The 16,900-nt window shown below is 42.1% G+C and overlaps 1 protein-coding gene across 1 annotated transcript; it reads left to right on the forward strand.

Annotated features, from left to right (window-relative positions):
* The first annotated feature begins 1,726 nt into the window (after positions 1 to 1,726).
* Positions 1,727 to 14,788, forward strand: LOC144119852 (uncharacterized). Its single transcript, XM_077652375.1, has 5 exons — positions 1,727 to 1,931; positions 2,323 to 2,386; positions 2,991 to 3,159; positions 8,490 to 8,614; positions 14,514 to 14,788. Exons 1-5 carry the CDS (start codon positions 1,815 to 1,817, stop codon positions 14,786 to 14,788), a joined length of 750 nt encoding a protein of 249 aa, XP_077508501.1. The 5' UTR covers positions 1,727 to 1,814.
* Positions 14,789 to 16,900: the final 2,112 nt, after the last annotated feature.

The raw sequence follows: 16,900 nt of genomic DNA on the forward strand, positions 1-16,900 counted from the left end.
GTGATCTCTTATTCAGGATTTTTTTGCAAAGGCAATGCTTTGTTCTTGCTTTATAGGCATCCGGTTCATGAATTTCAAGCATTCCTTAAAATGCGTGCTTATGCAGCAATTCGAGCGACCATCAACACTAAGGGCAAGCGAGCTTGTGATGTACAGAAAGAGTGGCCCTTGCTGTTCACACAACGGCACTTCCTGGCCCATTTTAGAAGGCACGTATGCAACTGTATTTGAAAGCTGCATGTCAGTAAATTGAAGTGTTGTTGGAAGTTTCAGGAAAAGTAACTGTTGCTGAGTGTGTGTTAAAGTAATGCTGGATGCCAAATGTTCAGGGTAAGCCACGTATTGGATTAGGGCACTTCTACTACCAGATGCAATGTCAAAGAATAACTTCCAACAATTAGTGCAATAACTGTTTAAGTAATAAGGAATTCATAAATTACAGGCTGTGAGCATTCATTATCATGTCAGAAAAGCAAACAAAATTCAAAAATTGGGTTAAAATTTTACTTAATTTAAAACTCGGTGCAACACTAGATAATATAGTCGGGAGTAGACTGTACGTATGGGTAACGGAGTGGATTCCAAGAGAAGACAAGCATAGCAGGGGGCGGCAAAAAGTTAGGTGGGCAGATAAGAAGTTTGCCGGGTACGGTGGTCACAGTTGACAAAGGACAAGGTTAAATGGAGAGACATGGGAGAGGCCTTTGCCCTGCAGTGGGTGTAGTCAGGCTGATGATGATGATGACTGTACCTGGTGCAGTTGCCTTTGTAAGTCTGTCGTGCTGCCTTCTGGGAGCCTTACCCTGCAGTACAAAATCAACAATTTTTTCAGTCCATTTATTCTTGTTGTTGATAGTATGTCGCAGTAGGCATGAGGTATTAGTGTGGTCATGCATATAAGTGTATACCAGATATTTCAGGGAAGCCCGCATGTTAACTAGTTAGGTGCATAACTAAGTTCTGATAAAACTGTCACAGTTAGCACCTGGTTGCAATTAGAGATTTATAGCTGTTCATTACTGATAGCCATGTCAATTCTTGGAATTTTGAAACACGATTACCTTTGGCACTGTGACATGGAAAGTTTGGCTATTTCGAATATATAGTTACGTGCACAAGAGGGATTGGTTTGTCTGCATGCATTTCAAAAGTGCTTGTCTCTTGGCATGATCTAGCTAAAATTTTCTAAGCCACAGCATCTAGAGTAATCGTGATTTAGAAATTCAAACACTGATATGGCTGTTACTAATGACCGGCTACAATTTTTAATTACTGCCAGTTGCCTGACTGCGATAGTTATGAATTTAATTATCAGAAATTATTTAACCAACTTACTAGCAGACTTTATTCACCTGTTTGAATTTCCCGCTTACACTGGTATTATTCTGCCGCAGAAGCAGTCTTCATAACTCAAAAAGCCCATTTTTAAAAATTAGTGGCAGGCTTCCCTGAAACACATTGCATGTGACCATCAATTTTGCACCAAAATGGCAGGGCCAAAAAAGGAAAGGGGTAATGCATGACACAAAGAAGAGAGGGCATACCCTGTAGGTGTTGATAACTTGCTCAGCACTGGATCGTTAGGTTGAAAAAGGTGAAAGTCTTGTGCAAGCACACAAATTACCTTTCACTCACTGTTATGGTTGTTTTCAGTGATGTCAAGAAGGTTTTACAGCCAAAAGTCTTTTTTTTTCAGGCTAACGGACACGCAGCTAGAAGGATTATTTGTCAATCAAGAAATTGCAGACCTCTAGGTCTTGTATGCATTCCTGCGGCACAGCCTGAAGGGAGACGAGGCACTTCAATGGCTCCTTATGACAGACAGGGCAGCACAGGACATGGGCCGTCCAAAAGCTCTGCTCAGTGGGGTGTTCCCATTGCTGTGCATTTTCTTCAAGGAAAAGACAGAGTTCCTATTTAGTGTTTTTGAGGTGAGATTATTGCGGGGATGGATACTCGGTAGCCTCTCAGCATTAACATAATTTCTGCTTTATGACCGTAGATGAAACTTTCACATATCTCTGGAAAATTCTAGAGCACTTCCTCCATCATTTGAGTTCACAGAAATTGTAGCCAGTGTCAACGAAAAATTACCAATTAACATGCGTCATTGTTCCAGTAGAATTTTATGGGCACCACCTCAAAGTTTACCAAAGTGCAAAAAGCTGTGAACTTTCCTTTTTGTAGTCCTGCTGCTGCAACTAGCCAGGTGTTCATTAATCCTGTGATTCTTCAGCACATTTGTTACCTGTGTGCCCTTGTGTTGAACATGCAGTTTCCTTATATTCATCTGCTTCTGATAATGGCTTCTTACCGCCACAGACGTCAACCTGTGTTTCTGAACTGATTAGTGACCTGCCTCCTACACCAATGGTGGTTGTACTTGGTAAGATTTTCATAATTTTCTGGATGCTTTGAGCAGAGTATAACCTTCTAAAAATCATGGATGTATGAAACCTCATTGATCGCAAAGAATTAGAGCGTGGTAACGAAGGAGGTTGTTGTGAATTACCCTGTATGTCAAACTCAATGCAGCTTCAAGAATTCGATGAGGCATGCCCAGCAAGCTAAATTAACCATCCGCATGCCACAGTCTTCTCTTTGATATTGTACCTGGCAGCATAACCCGCTGCTAGAACCTTGTTACTGCAGCTATATAATTCAGGCTTGTGGCCTATAATATTAACTTGAGAATCATCTCTAGAAAATATCGCATGCATTGCCATTCATCCATCTGCTCTTGTCCGTTGCATTATAAATACCTTCAGTGTCTAGCATTTGCATCTACATAGAGGTGCCGTCATATTTTTTTTGTGAGCTGTGCTGACATGACCAGCTATGTGAGAAAGATTTGTATTCCTCATGTTCATATTATCATGCTAAAATTATTCTTCGGAGCTGTAGAATTAAAAAAAACGAATCACTCCACAATTGCTAATATTTAATCCGAACTCAGTTTTTGATGCAGTCGTTGATAATTTTCTTTTCAGGCACAAGCATCTTTGACTGTGATTGTACGTGCATTGTGACACTCGATGGAGCGAAGTGCTTTGAAGGACTGAGCTTTCTGGCCGCCATGGAGACCCTGTATGCTGCGTACTTTTGTCTCAACATGAAATACAATCAAGAAGTGCAAGCCACATTGGAATTCATTCAGAGGTAACCACATAAATTTTTCTCTTGTGTATAGACAAGTTTTTATCATAACTATCTCTTTATGACTGTTGCAGTATATACTCAGTAAGACGTGAGGAAAAAAAAGCATGTAAACTGCATATGCCTGGCATCCCTCCTGCAGCATCTCGACATTGTTGCGATTCCATGCGCACGTGCATTTTGTGCATAGTTTGACAACCTTGATAACACGAACTGATGGGCGAGTTGGTCTAACACTACGATGAAACAGTGCAGTGGCACACGGACAAAAAAAGAAAGTAACTACTAATCTTCACTAGGTGGCTGGATGGCACATTCTCTCATGTGAGCTGAGCATACGTGAAGCCACTGGGAGTTGGATGGCTTGTGTCAGAAGACGGAAGGCTGCTGTGCTTTTCAGTGAATGCAACCACAGCTTTCATCCTTTCGTACATAGTTTTTATGCCACTCTCTGGTGGCAACTGCTGTTGTATCACAGAAATAAGAAATACGAACACGAGAAATGTGAGCATCGCTTGTCAAACCTTCCAGTTTCAGAGAAATTTAGGAAAATATCCATGCAAATGCTGCGGTAGAGAGATGCTTGCATAGCACTCTGCGTTCTTTTCTTCAGAGTGCAATGGAGTACTAGTAGAATGACAATGAGGCTAAGGTCATCTTATAACTGAAATTTCGCATAGCAGAGAATAGGCGAACGACGGCAGAATCCAGGGCACCCGTCCTTTGAACAGCCGCTCGATTTTAAATACTTCAAATATACAGCACTAGAAGCTGCAAACAGCCGATGTCTCCTGACATCGATGGTGGATGAAGATATTTATTGCTTTAAGCGTTCTTTTATCTACCGGACATGCCTATAGCACAGCCAAGTTTATCTAGCGGCACCTACCTGAAGCACGCAAAATAGTTTTTGGGCTAGTCATGAGCTAAAGGAACGACTTGTGAGAACGATGAATATTTGCGGCAGCATGTGCCATTTTAGAAATGTGCAGCGCGAGAGAAATGGCCTACAGAAGAGAGTGGTAGAGGACATGCGCTGCTTTAAGCCAACTGCACCAAGCCTCATGAAAAAAAGCCCATTTAGGCATAGTACTTTATCTGCTACAATACAAAGCAGTACTTGATACCCTCGTGTACCAGGACACCACTGACGTCACATTGGGTAGTAGGTACATCCTCTGTCGGCTTCGCTCAAAAGAATACAACTTGGCAAAGTGGTTGGCTAGCGGCGGAAGTTTTCCACTTACTACATGACAATAAAAATCAACGTTTGCAACCTGGTAACTGCAATATAATAAGCGGTATCACGCAAATTAGAACTTGAATACTAAGCAAAACTTCATGCTGGGCTTCGTGGTGCATATTATTAGACGGGTATTTTGTATTTCAACAGGACGACACAGGGCCTAGGAGACAAGGCTCTAGATTGCCTGTAGCCCTGTCATGTCGTCGGCTCTCCTACTTGTTGTCCCGTTGCACTCTGAAGGACCCTTCTTCCTGAAATGTCTTTCTCAAAAACTTTTTTATTCTTCTTGCATAGTTGATGGCGCAACAACCACGCATTGTTGTGAAAAAAGACAAAAGTGATGGAAAGACGAAATGTGTAATGAATGATGCGAAACGGAAACCTCAGAACTTTGCTAATGTCCCATTCAGTGTACTGTGAAAGGCTGGCTTCTGGGACAAGCCCATTCACTTACAGTGACTTCATGCTCAGGCATCTTTTGCATCATTCAGCCCTTTAGTGGAGACCAGTGGATGTAACGCACTGATTCGCTAATGTACAGGAGTGCAACGCCCTTTCTTTGCTTTGTTTGCATGCCATTGCAATGTTTCACCATTGTGTTAAGACAACCTGCCAGGCAATGTGGTTTAATTACAGAATAATGTCAAGTTGGCAGCACCTTATTCGGAGTCTTTTCTGTAGTCCTACATCAACTTTTTGCAAAAAAAAAATGAGTGCAGGATTTTCATTTCGCATTTTCCAAGCTGTCATTTTCTGTGCTTGAGGTCACAATAAAATTTAAGAACGCGTTGCTTTCCATTTATGTTGAAAGAGTAATGTGGTGCATTGAAAATAACGTTCCATATTGCAATTTAATAACGTAAGTCGAAGTGCTACATCTAAGATGAAATTTCAGGCTCGTGTCATCTACTTGAGACGTATATTCTGTTGGTGTGAATGCTACGGCATAGCCAACTCTTGAAGCAGCATAATAATGTCTAAATATTCAGTATAATATTGAAGTGCGTACTTTTGTAATATGCATCTCTATGTTTCGCTATAAGATTACATGATTTGTGCTACCATTTTCAGGATGAAATGCATAAAGACAATGGACTAATAAAACAAACTGAAGTTTATGTAGGAAGGTGTAATGGGCAAATGCCTTGACTTCGGTACTAAAAAACTGTACCCTCTATAGGTGTCTTGTTTGCGACGAATGCTTCTTCTATTAACTAAAAGAATAAGGAAACAGCCACTCACCTGCACTTGAGCACCCTGGTTATGATTAACATCATCGTTAGCTAGATTTTCAAGCTCATCACAAGTGTTCGGAGGTACATTTCGCTGTCAGTCTGGATGCTTAACTGTCTGTAATCATCCTCAGGATGTCTTTTCTGTTCTTTGAAACAAGTATAACAGGACTTTCGTAAATGAAAGAAATGCTTCACAGTTGTGATTTTTTTCTGTAAGAATCAAACATCTGTCATTTCCTTATGTTGGTGTCTCATGCTCAAGGAACATGGCAAAGAAAGGAAAAGTAAATGTGTGGGAATGTGTGCCACAGCATAGCTATCACAGGCTTGTTCCAGTAATTAAATTGACAAAAAAATACCAAAGGTACCAAAGGCCAATAATTATACCAAAGCAAAAAAAAAATACCAAAAGCCAAAAAAAGTCGAAGGTAAAAAACCCTGTCCACTATGTTTTTGTATGCTAATTGAAAATATGCCATTCAATTTCATTATGTTATGTAATATGTAAGATTTTGGAGAGAAATTGTAAGAAATTTTGCTGGAGGAAACTTGTTAAAAGGCATGCCATTCATTTGTAGTGACGTCAGGGAATGCAATAAGGGTAAAATTATCATCTTACTTATCATAGAAATTAAGTTGTTGGTGTTTGAAGTTGCCACTTCAGAAACGGGAAGGCAAGCGTGTACATATTCTTGTTTTTAAAATGGCAACACAAGAACCTTATAACTCAAGTTATATGATAGGATGATTTTATCTTTCGTTGATGTCAAGATAAAAAAAAATAATAGCATGCGTTTCAGCAAGTTTTCTGCAGCAAAATTTCATAGTTTCTCTCCAAAATCTTACTTAACATATAAGTGCACAAGCACGAGATGTCTATAAAATTCGGTGGCATATTTGGAATCACCGCGTAGAAACACGTTCCATGGAATTTTCATAGTTGTGACTATGATTGGAAATTTTTTTTCTAAGACCAGCTTCTCTGCTTACATGGGTTGCATGTGACATCACAGATGCCATGATTGAGTCCAAGGCGTAGCTTCTGCAGTGCAGGTCAGAGCAGGCGGTAACACGTGGATTTAAAAATGCTCAGGTTTCCGCAGTGACTGTTTTCAAACATGGAGCTGCTATGACGGTGCAACACATGTACAGTGATTTATAACTAGGAATCAGTGATTATACTGCAGTTCAATCCTCACATGTCGAGGCTATTGTTCGGTTCATAAGTATAAATGGCATCAAGAAAAAATACGATTATAAATAATTTAGCTGCAATAGGGAAATACTGCAAGGTAATTCATATATACTAATGCCTAATACATGATTTGAAAAAAGAAAACATGGAACCAATATTTTGGTATCTGCTGTTCTTGAATTCATGTTGGGCATGGCTTATGTAAGCCTGCAGTTTAGCAAGGCAGCTAGGAAAGAATATTTATTTTCATATATTGTAATTTAATGTGCTGTAGTTGCAAAGTAAGTCTTGGGAAAGGTGCTAGTTTTTTTTATTCTCCACACCCAGCAAGAGTTGTGCTAAAAGACAGCATGCACACACGTGCCCTCAACCTGTCTGCTTATTGTGTATCGTGCTTTAGGGCAGTTCTTCATGGCCTTCCTGAAATCTTGAAGGCTAGCATTTATGTGACTATGGCTCAGTTAATAACTTTCTTAAGCTACATTAATCATTTGGCTCAGTATTAAAATCAGAGCTCAACTGCATTGGCTAGTCTTGTGTAAGATCCCTAGTTTTTGAAAAAAAAACGCTGGTTTTAGCATCTCTCTGCAATGGTGTGCTAGCAGCCACATTATCTTTTTTGGACGATATTGTGCCTTCAGTAATCAGTACGATGACGTAACGATAGGAATGCTATTGTTTGTCACGTGACTTATCATGAAGGGTACAACCTGGCAATGAAAAAAGTTCAGCTGATGTCTTGATATATTTGCTACCGTTCTGCTCATGCAAACTAGCACAAGTGCTGCGGCTCTGGCAGCAATGCTCTCACACTCTTGTATGAGGTTTACAGCACGGGCACCTGCCCAAAGCAGTACTACCATATATGCACAAATGCAGCACGAGTTTATTTTTAAAATCATATGCTTCAGAAAGCACCTCATGTTATATTGGATCCAAGGTATGAATACAGAGCAATTTTTTTCCTAACTTTTTTACTCCCATAGCGAGTTCACTCAACAGACTATTGAGCTGCGAGAGTAAGCCAACTTTTTGGTGGCCAGGAACGTGGAAAGGAAACCATGCAGACTACTGAGAAAGAATAGAAGGCACTGAAAGAGCCTTGAGTAGTAGGGAAGGAAAAAAATTGCTAACAAGCACAGAACTGTGCAGCATGGACCATGAAGCAGTGAGAAAAGGAAGCGATGGCATGCGAGTGTTGCTGTAAGGCCGCGGAGAATATTGCAGATTCTTCATATGGAATTCACAGAATTCAAAACTTTTTTTTAAAATTAGAAGCTTAGGCATGTGGCAGCAACCGCACTGTACTGCTGTGCAGCAACAGCACGCACAAGGCATATCTCTTGCACCAGAAATTTGCTGTGTAAAGCATGCCAAATCAGAATGCAGTGAGTAACTACAGTATTGCTATTACTGTTGCCTGCCTAATGCTAAAGCATTTGCTTTCTTGGCATCACAGCATCTCTTCCTCTGTGTTTTGTGATACGTGGTTTTTCTTGAAAAGCTAGTATAACCATGTAAATGATGTTAACATGAACCCTTATTTCCACAGAAGTGGCGCAGCGAGCAAAGGCGGATCTACATTTAGACTAGCCCTATAATTCTGCACGTCTTAATTCGGATGATCTAGCTTCTTAATATGTCTCATTCTTTTCAGGCAACTAGTGGGCATGAACCCAGAGGAAGGGAGCCGGCAGTTGAACCGGAGGATCACCTCAGTCCACCCAGAACTGCACAGCGCCCTTCAGCAGCCTGACAAATTCAAAAAAAAGTGGCAAGATTGCATGTCTCGGATTTAGTGTGTTTGTGAACTTTAAACTTTCATTTTGGATTTATTGCGTAGCTCCGATTACGAACTCTGATATCGGAAGTTAGATATTGGAAATCAGATTCGATTTGCAAGTACATGCATAATTTATATCATTTGATGTGTAGCTTGTTTTTGCTATTTTTGTACCTTTTTGTGTTCCTAATTAAAACTGTTTGAAACTAATTCACTTCTATGCAATTTTATCACCTCCTAGATTGTGTTTGAAGGAGGTGCAAAATACCACACGCAAGATATTTACTTTCAAAGTGTGTTCATTTTGATACTTAATCTGTGTGCAGAAAAATTTGCATGCTACAGACATGACACATTTACCACACATAGCATGCCTCTTACCTGAACGTGGGCTTGGCTCCGATCAGAAAATACAGGAGTGTAATATTGCGTATCATGTGCTATCAAGCATTAAACAGCATGTGTTCAGTCAGCTTTCAAAGATGAACATGGGCTGCTCATAAATGCTACGGGACATGCGTATGTTAGCATCTTTGCAGTGGAATGTACAGTGCAGCATGAGAACAGAACGTGATATGTAGTCATATAACACAGATCCTGTCATGTTAACTTGCTTACAGCACGCATGCTATACATTGTTGTGATGGTTGGTGTTATGTTGATATAATAACAGCACATACACCGTGGCATACAGAACATTTGACATCATAACAGGGTACGTAGTATGTGTGCGCTAACCTTCTTTCCGCAAAATGCACCGTACCACTTTACCACGGGGTGTGTGCACAACGGAGTGGTGCAGCACATGTTGCGGCAACAAGGTTAGCGGCCACATGTCCTGTATTTATGCGGGATTTTTTCTTACAGCGTGTGGATGCGCCGTGGGTTTCGTACGTAAGATTCAGACATGCACCTATGAACGTTGAGTTCACCACTCACATTGCATGTAGGAATTACATCGAAAGTTTCAGCTACTACACCATGTCTAAATACAGTTAGAATTTAATGTGGTTTGTGGCAGCGTGTTCTTGTTTAGTGAATAGAGTAAATGTAGCAGCCAGATTTTATTTTTTGATTCTCATTTTCTTGCAGATCAGAGGTAATTATCTGGAAAAATTGGGGTTTTATTTATTTCTGTCTTTCATGTCATCTCGCAAAGCAACTTAACTAAATATCGAAATATCGGCCGCAACCTTTCCCCCCCTTTTGTAGCGATAGCTACACTACGCTACCTGTTCGACCCTTCAGCGTGGCACCACTTAAGCTCCGTGGCGGCGCCATTGGTCAGGTGGCTGTTCACATGGTGCGGCCGTTGGTCGCGTGGGTTGCCATTGTGATGAGGAGATACTGTTACTGCCTGCGGCGCGGCGGGCAACAGCTGACACAGCTGTGTGCATGCGCCGTGTCACGCGGGACAAAGATGAACAAGGAAGGCCAGTGAAACTGTGGGGCGAAAGACTCACTTTGCAATTCGAGTGAAAAGACCTACTACTGGGGCTAGTTGGAAATGCATTCTTGAAGGTATTAGTGGGCGCTATCATAATACGGAAAGGGAGAACACGCAGGACGAAGCGCTTTCTAACAACTCTTTATTCTCTGGAGAAAAATGACTATACACACATAATAATGTCAAATCATACACAGAACAAGGAAGAACGCAGGCCGCTGACAAGAGTGATTTGAAAGGGGAATAATAATTAAATTAAAAAAACGATGAATACGTGTCTTACATCAGCCGAAGATTACTATTTTTGAGGTACATTTGTTCAGTTCTCCCTAGCATCACCGAAGGGGGGCTGACGTATTGCTTATCTGGAGCAACATGCATAGCATAAGCTTCGATAAATTCCCCTTCCTGCCTGTTTCTGTCCCGACTTATTACCTAGGTGTTTTTTTAGCATCGGGGTGCATTTGCAATGCACAAAATGTGGTGCCAGATTGCCAGATTTTCGAACTTGTTTGCATAATCTTTCACGCTCTCTAAGCTTCTTCTTCAGGCACCTACCCGTTTAACATACGTAGGTTCGTTGATAGCTAAGTGGAATGCTATAAATGACGTATTCTTCAGTCTACATAGGTGATTTCGTGTTTGGGGCTGCATCCACGTTTCTTTTTGTGGCCTTCATTCTCGTTAACCTTTTTGCACATTCCAATGAGCTTATTGGGAGCTGTAAAAACCACTTCAACTCCGTACTTGTTAGCTGCCTTCTTTGTTCTGTGGGAGATGTTATGAATGTAGGGCATGACAACGGGGCGTCCCTCATAGCCTGGTTTCTTAGTCTTATGTGACCCAGTAACTTCCCTTAGCAAGCATTCAGCAATGCCGCCAAGTAAATGTTCTGGATAGCCGATAGCCCTCAATCGCGAAACCCGTTGATCAATGGTGTGAATAATCGAGTGGGGGAATGATTTTTTATATCTACTTTCAGGCAAGAAGTTGCCACACCTCTTTTTACACTTTTAGAATGACCGAAATAAAATCACAACAAAGGTGTTTTTTTTGCCATGGGCTCTTAAGCACAGCAGGTGTAGTTGTCGCTGAAACTGATCAGCAGGTCTAAGAATCTAATCTGAGAGCCCTTTGGGGTCTATGATGTGAACTGGAGGCCAGGAAAAGCTCTCCTTTATTCATTAAGAAAACCTTCCACGTTTATAGTCAGTTGCGCTGTTGGAAAGTCAAAGTATATTTACTTTCTGTGTGCAGAGGAAGGAATACTTTTGTGTCGTGGATAGAATTTATTCACCTGGAGATGAAAAATCAGTTACCAGCTTTTTGTGGTACTTAAGTGCTGCCATCTATCGACAGAAAACGTTCACCGATGAGTTCCCTTGTTGCTGGTGAGTCGTCCTAAGGCAATCGCGTCTGTCTAAGCTAAATATACTAAGACAAAAATGCCTGCTGCTGCTAGCGCGCTGTAATTTACTGGGGCATCGGCAGAGCATTCTTCATTGCCATAGGTATTGTTCTTGCAAGATACTTTGTATTAATCACACATAAGAGACGAACCAGAGGTACAAACAACGAATTACCACTGCCAGAGCATGTTCAAGAAATGACGCACACAGTTGACTCAGAAAACGCCACAATCTTAGATATAATTTAGCCTTTATAGTCACATCTTTTAGAATATTTTTATATACAGACTACGGATATCGTTATTAACAGGACGGCGGGTAATCTCCTGGATAACTACGCGCAGTCACTGCGCGATCAACTGCGCATATGAGAAGCGGCCAATTCCGCCCATCTTCATTGGGAACAAGGGACCCGTAGGGGTCCAGAAGCGTCATATTTTGAAACAATTTTCGGCCAGTGTACAATTTATTCAACTACTATGCTTCCTCCTCGCAAGACAGGATTCTGTCGAACCCTTGACTAAGATTATCTTTTTCTGCCAATCTGACCAAAATAAAATTTCGGAACTCCGGCCAGCATACACAAAAAAACCTGTCTCCATCTAGTTTTCCCCTGGTCAATCGGGCACCATTATGATAGCTGTGCGAATGCCTCTGAAGCTCCAGAATGGTTGTGCCGCTCGCTTCCAAGAGAATTTCTTATCGCACCTTCGAAGGCATAGGGAATCTCCTCCACTAAACCGGTTTCCAATATGGGCAAGCCTTTTTCATTGTAAAAGAGCACAAAGACTGTTTGGATAGAGGATGTCCTCTCAAAAAGGAGGTCGCCATTCCTTCACTTCCTGGAACATAGGAAGTGTTAGCTGTCCTCAATACCTCTGGTATCTGGTTCCAGTGGTCACAGGGAAACTTCACACAATTGTCTTCTTACCTCCCTGATCGGCCATGGAACCCATGTTCTCCTTTGTGCACTGAAGGTAAAACCTATTGGCGGCACAGCAATTTACTCCCGTGAAGCCGTGAATTTGGGCGTGTTCGTTTTCTACGATAACAGTCACTCTTATCAGCAGCGACGCTTTCGCATACATGTCACAGTCTTCATGACTTGTGCCAGTATAAGTGTTGAAACCGAGAGAGCTGCGTAGCAATTGCTAAAGGTTGCATTAGTTGCGATATTTCCCAGAGAATTTCTCTGCCTTCCACTATGGAGATGAACGTGAAGCGTATTTTGGAAGAAGCCAGGGAGAAAATGTTCGAGATTGACATGAGCGCCAAAGACCTCGGCATCTGGAAACGCCTGATGCTGTCACGCCTCCTTCAAGAGTGGTCGTGGGTCAACGCTAGCGATTCAGAAGAGGAAGGAGTTGTCAAAGAAAAGCGCGGTCGCAGATACACTCACAAGAAATCAGGAAAACAGATCAGGTCCAACAAGAACCGCACGATAAACAATAGACTGCGAGAGGAATTTAAAAGTAATAGACTTCTAAGCACTTGATTGCCGGTGACTATTTCAGGCATAACATCTTAGCCCAGGGGCCCCAATATCTGATTTCTAACGTTTATTAAAATTTCTGTCACGGTGTGTTTAAGACATGTGTAAAATAACTCTGTGTTGATGCTTACTAAGAGGCTTGATTCATGGATCACAAAACTTGTGCCTGGTGGCACCAGTATTTTCGTATTATTTAAGCAATAGCACTTAAGAACCGGTTTTGTTCGTCGCGGATTGTTTTTCGGGGAATCAATATCTTGAGCCGAGTTCTCTATGGGCATACATGCCTTGCAGTAAAGCTCAGCTGTTGCTATGCTCTCTGTGCATGTTCAAATTTTTATGCTGCCGTCCGACTCTCGCAGCACTACATTGCGTAGCGGCGCTTTCGGTTGCAGAGAAATAAAGACGCACTATTATATATATTGCAAATTATCGAAAATTTTGTTTCAAACAAAATACTAATTCAGATTAATAGTTTATGGTTAACACAACATTCTCGCTGACATGCCGGAGCCGCTGGCCTGTTGATTTCATCGAATGGAGTTCGGTACACGTATTTTGACCATTCTCGCCGTCTTGTTCGTTGTGCTAACTACGCTAAGTTTAAAATAACTCTGTCGCAAATGCCGCTCGTCATTTCTTTTTTGCCGTAGCATTCAGGTTGGGTTCATCGAAATTCTTATCGGAAAATTTATCAGTTCTCATATTCTTGCGTGGAGGCGTCTGTACCGGGTGCACTTCAGTTTTAAGTGAAGAATTCTACACTCCTGTGTCCATACCCAAAACGCTTGCCACAGGTTCAACGCTGCGCGTCTGCCAGCTTAACACTGGTGTCCCTCTTAGACCGCGCACCATTGGGTGACCATTTTCTGTTGTAGGACTCCGACAACGCAATGACCACTTGAGTGCAAATTGAAACGACATTTTATTGATGAACAATAATTTAACCTAAGCGCTTCTCGCTGATAGGACCTCGTCGCTGACATCCCAGGAGTCCTAGCCTGTCCTTATTTTAATCAAGCTGTGTTCATTAGATGTGATTTCTTTTCAGGGAAATCAATAGCGTGGCGTCATCACTATTACCATGGTGTTAGGTAGCCACTTATCTGTGATTCCAGTGTCCTGTCGTCGAGTTTGTGTTTTGGATTCGCTCTACCTCCGAATGGTTAATAGTGCCTTGTTGTGCCCAATCAGAAATCGCTAGCAAGTGCTGCAATGATTCGCATGCGCCAATCAACCTCATCCGCTCGTTTTAGGCGCACTTCTTCGATTACCGTACTCACACTGCGGCCTCGGTTACAAGCTAATATCCGCATTCTGGTGTAACTATAGCAACCGCGCGGTATTCACTGGCATTGCTTGGTAAACATCCCGTTTTACCGTAGTGCAAAAGTTGTAGATATCAGGAGAATGACAGACACTGAAATCAGGTCTAGGATATAGGCCTCGCCGCATTTTTACTTCGTTCCAAGCAAATATAGTGTTTCTTTGTTGATTTAGTGCGGAGAGTTGCTCTTTTTTTCTCAACCTTTTTCCATTTCTCTTCATAGATGATCCCCAAGCATTCAAGCGCCGTAAGCCAAAGAGCAGTCACGAGGACGAGGAGGAAGCCGGCCCCTCGGGAGTCTGCACCTGCGATGCCGACGCCAGTCCTCGCCCACCGACGCTGATGAATGCTGGCAAGATGTATCCAAAACCGGAGGAGCGGCTTCGTCTGGGCGGAATGGCCGAATCCTTCGACTTGGGCTGGATCTTAGACCAAGTCTCTGTTGCACCACTGCTCGCTCCAATTCCCGACTCTGACACCATGTTAAAGGACAACTGAGAGCTGAAATTATATAATTGCATTACAATGCTAATCCATCCGACAACGTAAGGGGCTTTCTTTTAAGTCGGCTGAAAAATATCATGTTACGATCATTTTACATGTACTCAGCTTTTTCCTTGTGCTTAAATCCTTCAAATCTTTCACAATCTGTTTCATGTTTTCCCATGCTCTCAATGTTTCTTGTTTCTCTTCGTATGATCGTGTTTCCATCTTTCATGTTATATCAAGTTTAGCTCCCTCTTCTTCACTTTCAATCTGGTTAATTGTGGTTTTCTGTTCTGTCATCTGCGTAGTACTGTTGTTGTATATCCTCATCTTCGCCTTCACTCTTACTGGTATTTTTTTCCTTCTGTCATCCACGTTGTCACAGCGCGTTTGATTCCTTCAACGTTACACTTTTCTACGCTGGTAGCTAATTTACATTCTGCGATGTACGGATCTCTGTTCCTATTCCTTACATGAAGCCCTTATTTCTTTGATATGTGGTTTTCGTGGTGATCATTTTGGCTGCCAGCTATGTTACGTCCTTATAGTGTAAATTAGTTTGCCCTAGTGCACTTCTTTCTCGAGAGAGCAGTGTGGTATACAATCCTCGTTCTTGTGCGGCCGACAAAGGTTGCGGCGCGTACTGCCTCTTTCCTTTTAGAGCCTGCAGTTTACCTACCTTGAATAAACTTTGTACCAGTCTTTGTACATGATGTTGTATTGGTTCCTTTGCATCTTGTCCTCGTCCTAAGTACGCAGTGCAATATCTCCTCCAAACGTGTATTGGCCAGTAATGTTACCTACGCAGGTCATTACATCTTGATCATAGAGTTATGTTGATGAAAAAGATGTGGCCAGATAAGCTACTGCCTGTCGGGTTGCATCCGGCGAGAAACAGAAATAACCATTCACTTCTCTTCGGAGACTGATTACTCTGACGGTTCATACAGGCTGATGTGCCTAAAACAGCTCCTCAGACTAAGATAGTTCACCATCTCCTCCTTCTATCAAGAGGTTTCTTCCTGCTCCCACTTATCTAAAGCCTTCGTCGTAAAAATCTCCCCTAAACGGCATCACCCAAAGAAACTTCCGTAGCGAAAATGGCCAGGCGGCAAATATTCCGCCGCGAATTTATGTGAAGTCGTTGCGCTAATTCCCGTGCAGCGAAGACGAAGCGAATCCCGGCCGCACGAAACGGCGTTTCGGGGCTCACGTTTGCCGTCAAGCATTTTGACCATCTGTACAACTAGCACAATCGGACACTGCAGGCATTCCCGCTTTTGACGCCTGTTTCGTCTAAGACATTTCTAAATGGCGATTTTCACTCTCGAACGTTTTACAATACAACCTAAAAACTGATCCAAAGCCCGGGTGGGGTGGAAAATTGTGTGCATGCTGGTAATTTTTGCTTAAAAATAAAAGAAGGCAAGAAAGATGTCAGTTTTCAGGTGAATCAGTCAAACCGTGTGTGCCTCAAAAGAGCATTTCAGATTGCAATATACATGACAAAATAGTATTCGGAGAAAATGACTTATGTTTTGTCTGCTTTTAACCCATTATATAAACAAAAAGAGGATTCTATCTAACCTCTTATTCGCTGAGAAATGAAAGGCTAATTTATCTCGCAACAAATCCAAATAGGCTGCAGACCTTTAGTTTCGCTGCCACCTAATGACGCTTTTAGTAGCTCTTATAAATACTCTCCTCTTTTCGTGTATGCGCACTACAGAACATCCGGCGATGACGAATGCCACATCGACTCCGCCGAGCGCATTGTGCATCCAAGCCGGGAGCTCTGTCATTGCGTGCTGTGACTTCACGACGCAATACAGTTGCTTTAGAAACAAATAACTTAGATTTTGCCACGAATCTTCAAAAGCTGCCGCCACGCCGCTTCATCACTTTGTTTGTGTATGCAAGGCGGGAACACATTTATCTCGATTGGCCGCATCCAGTCGGAGCCCATTCTACCTTGTTCCAGAATCTTCTAGTAACTTTGCACGCTTTAGCTCCTAAGTTCCCTATCAGCTTTAAATTGAGCATAGCCGAGAGCGGCGGGCATTCTGTTGACGACTGCCGAGCACGCTTGTTGTTTTCGCAGCCGCCGAGTGATTCAGAACGTTG

The sequence above is a fragment of the Amblyomma americanum genome, chromosome 2, assembly GCF_052857255.1.
Source record: "Amblyomma americanum isolate KBUSLIRL-KWMA chromosome 2, ASM5285725v1, whole genome shotgun sequence".
NCBI lineage: Eukaryota > Metazoa > Arthropoda > Arachnida > Ixodida > Ixodidae > Amblyomma > Amblyomma americanum.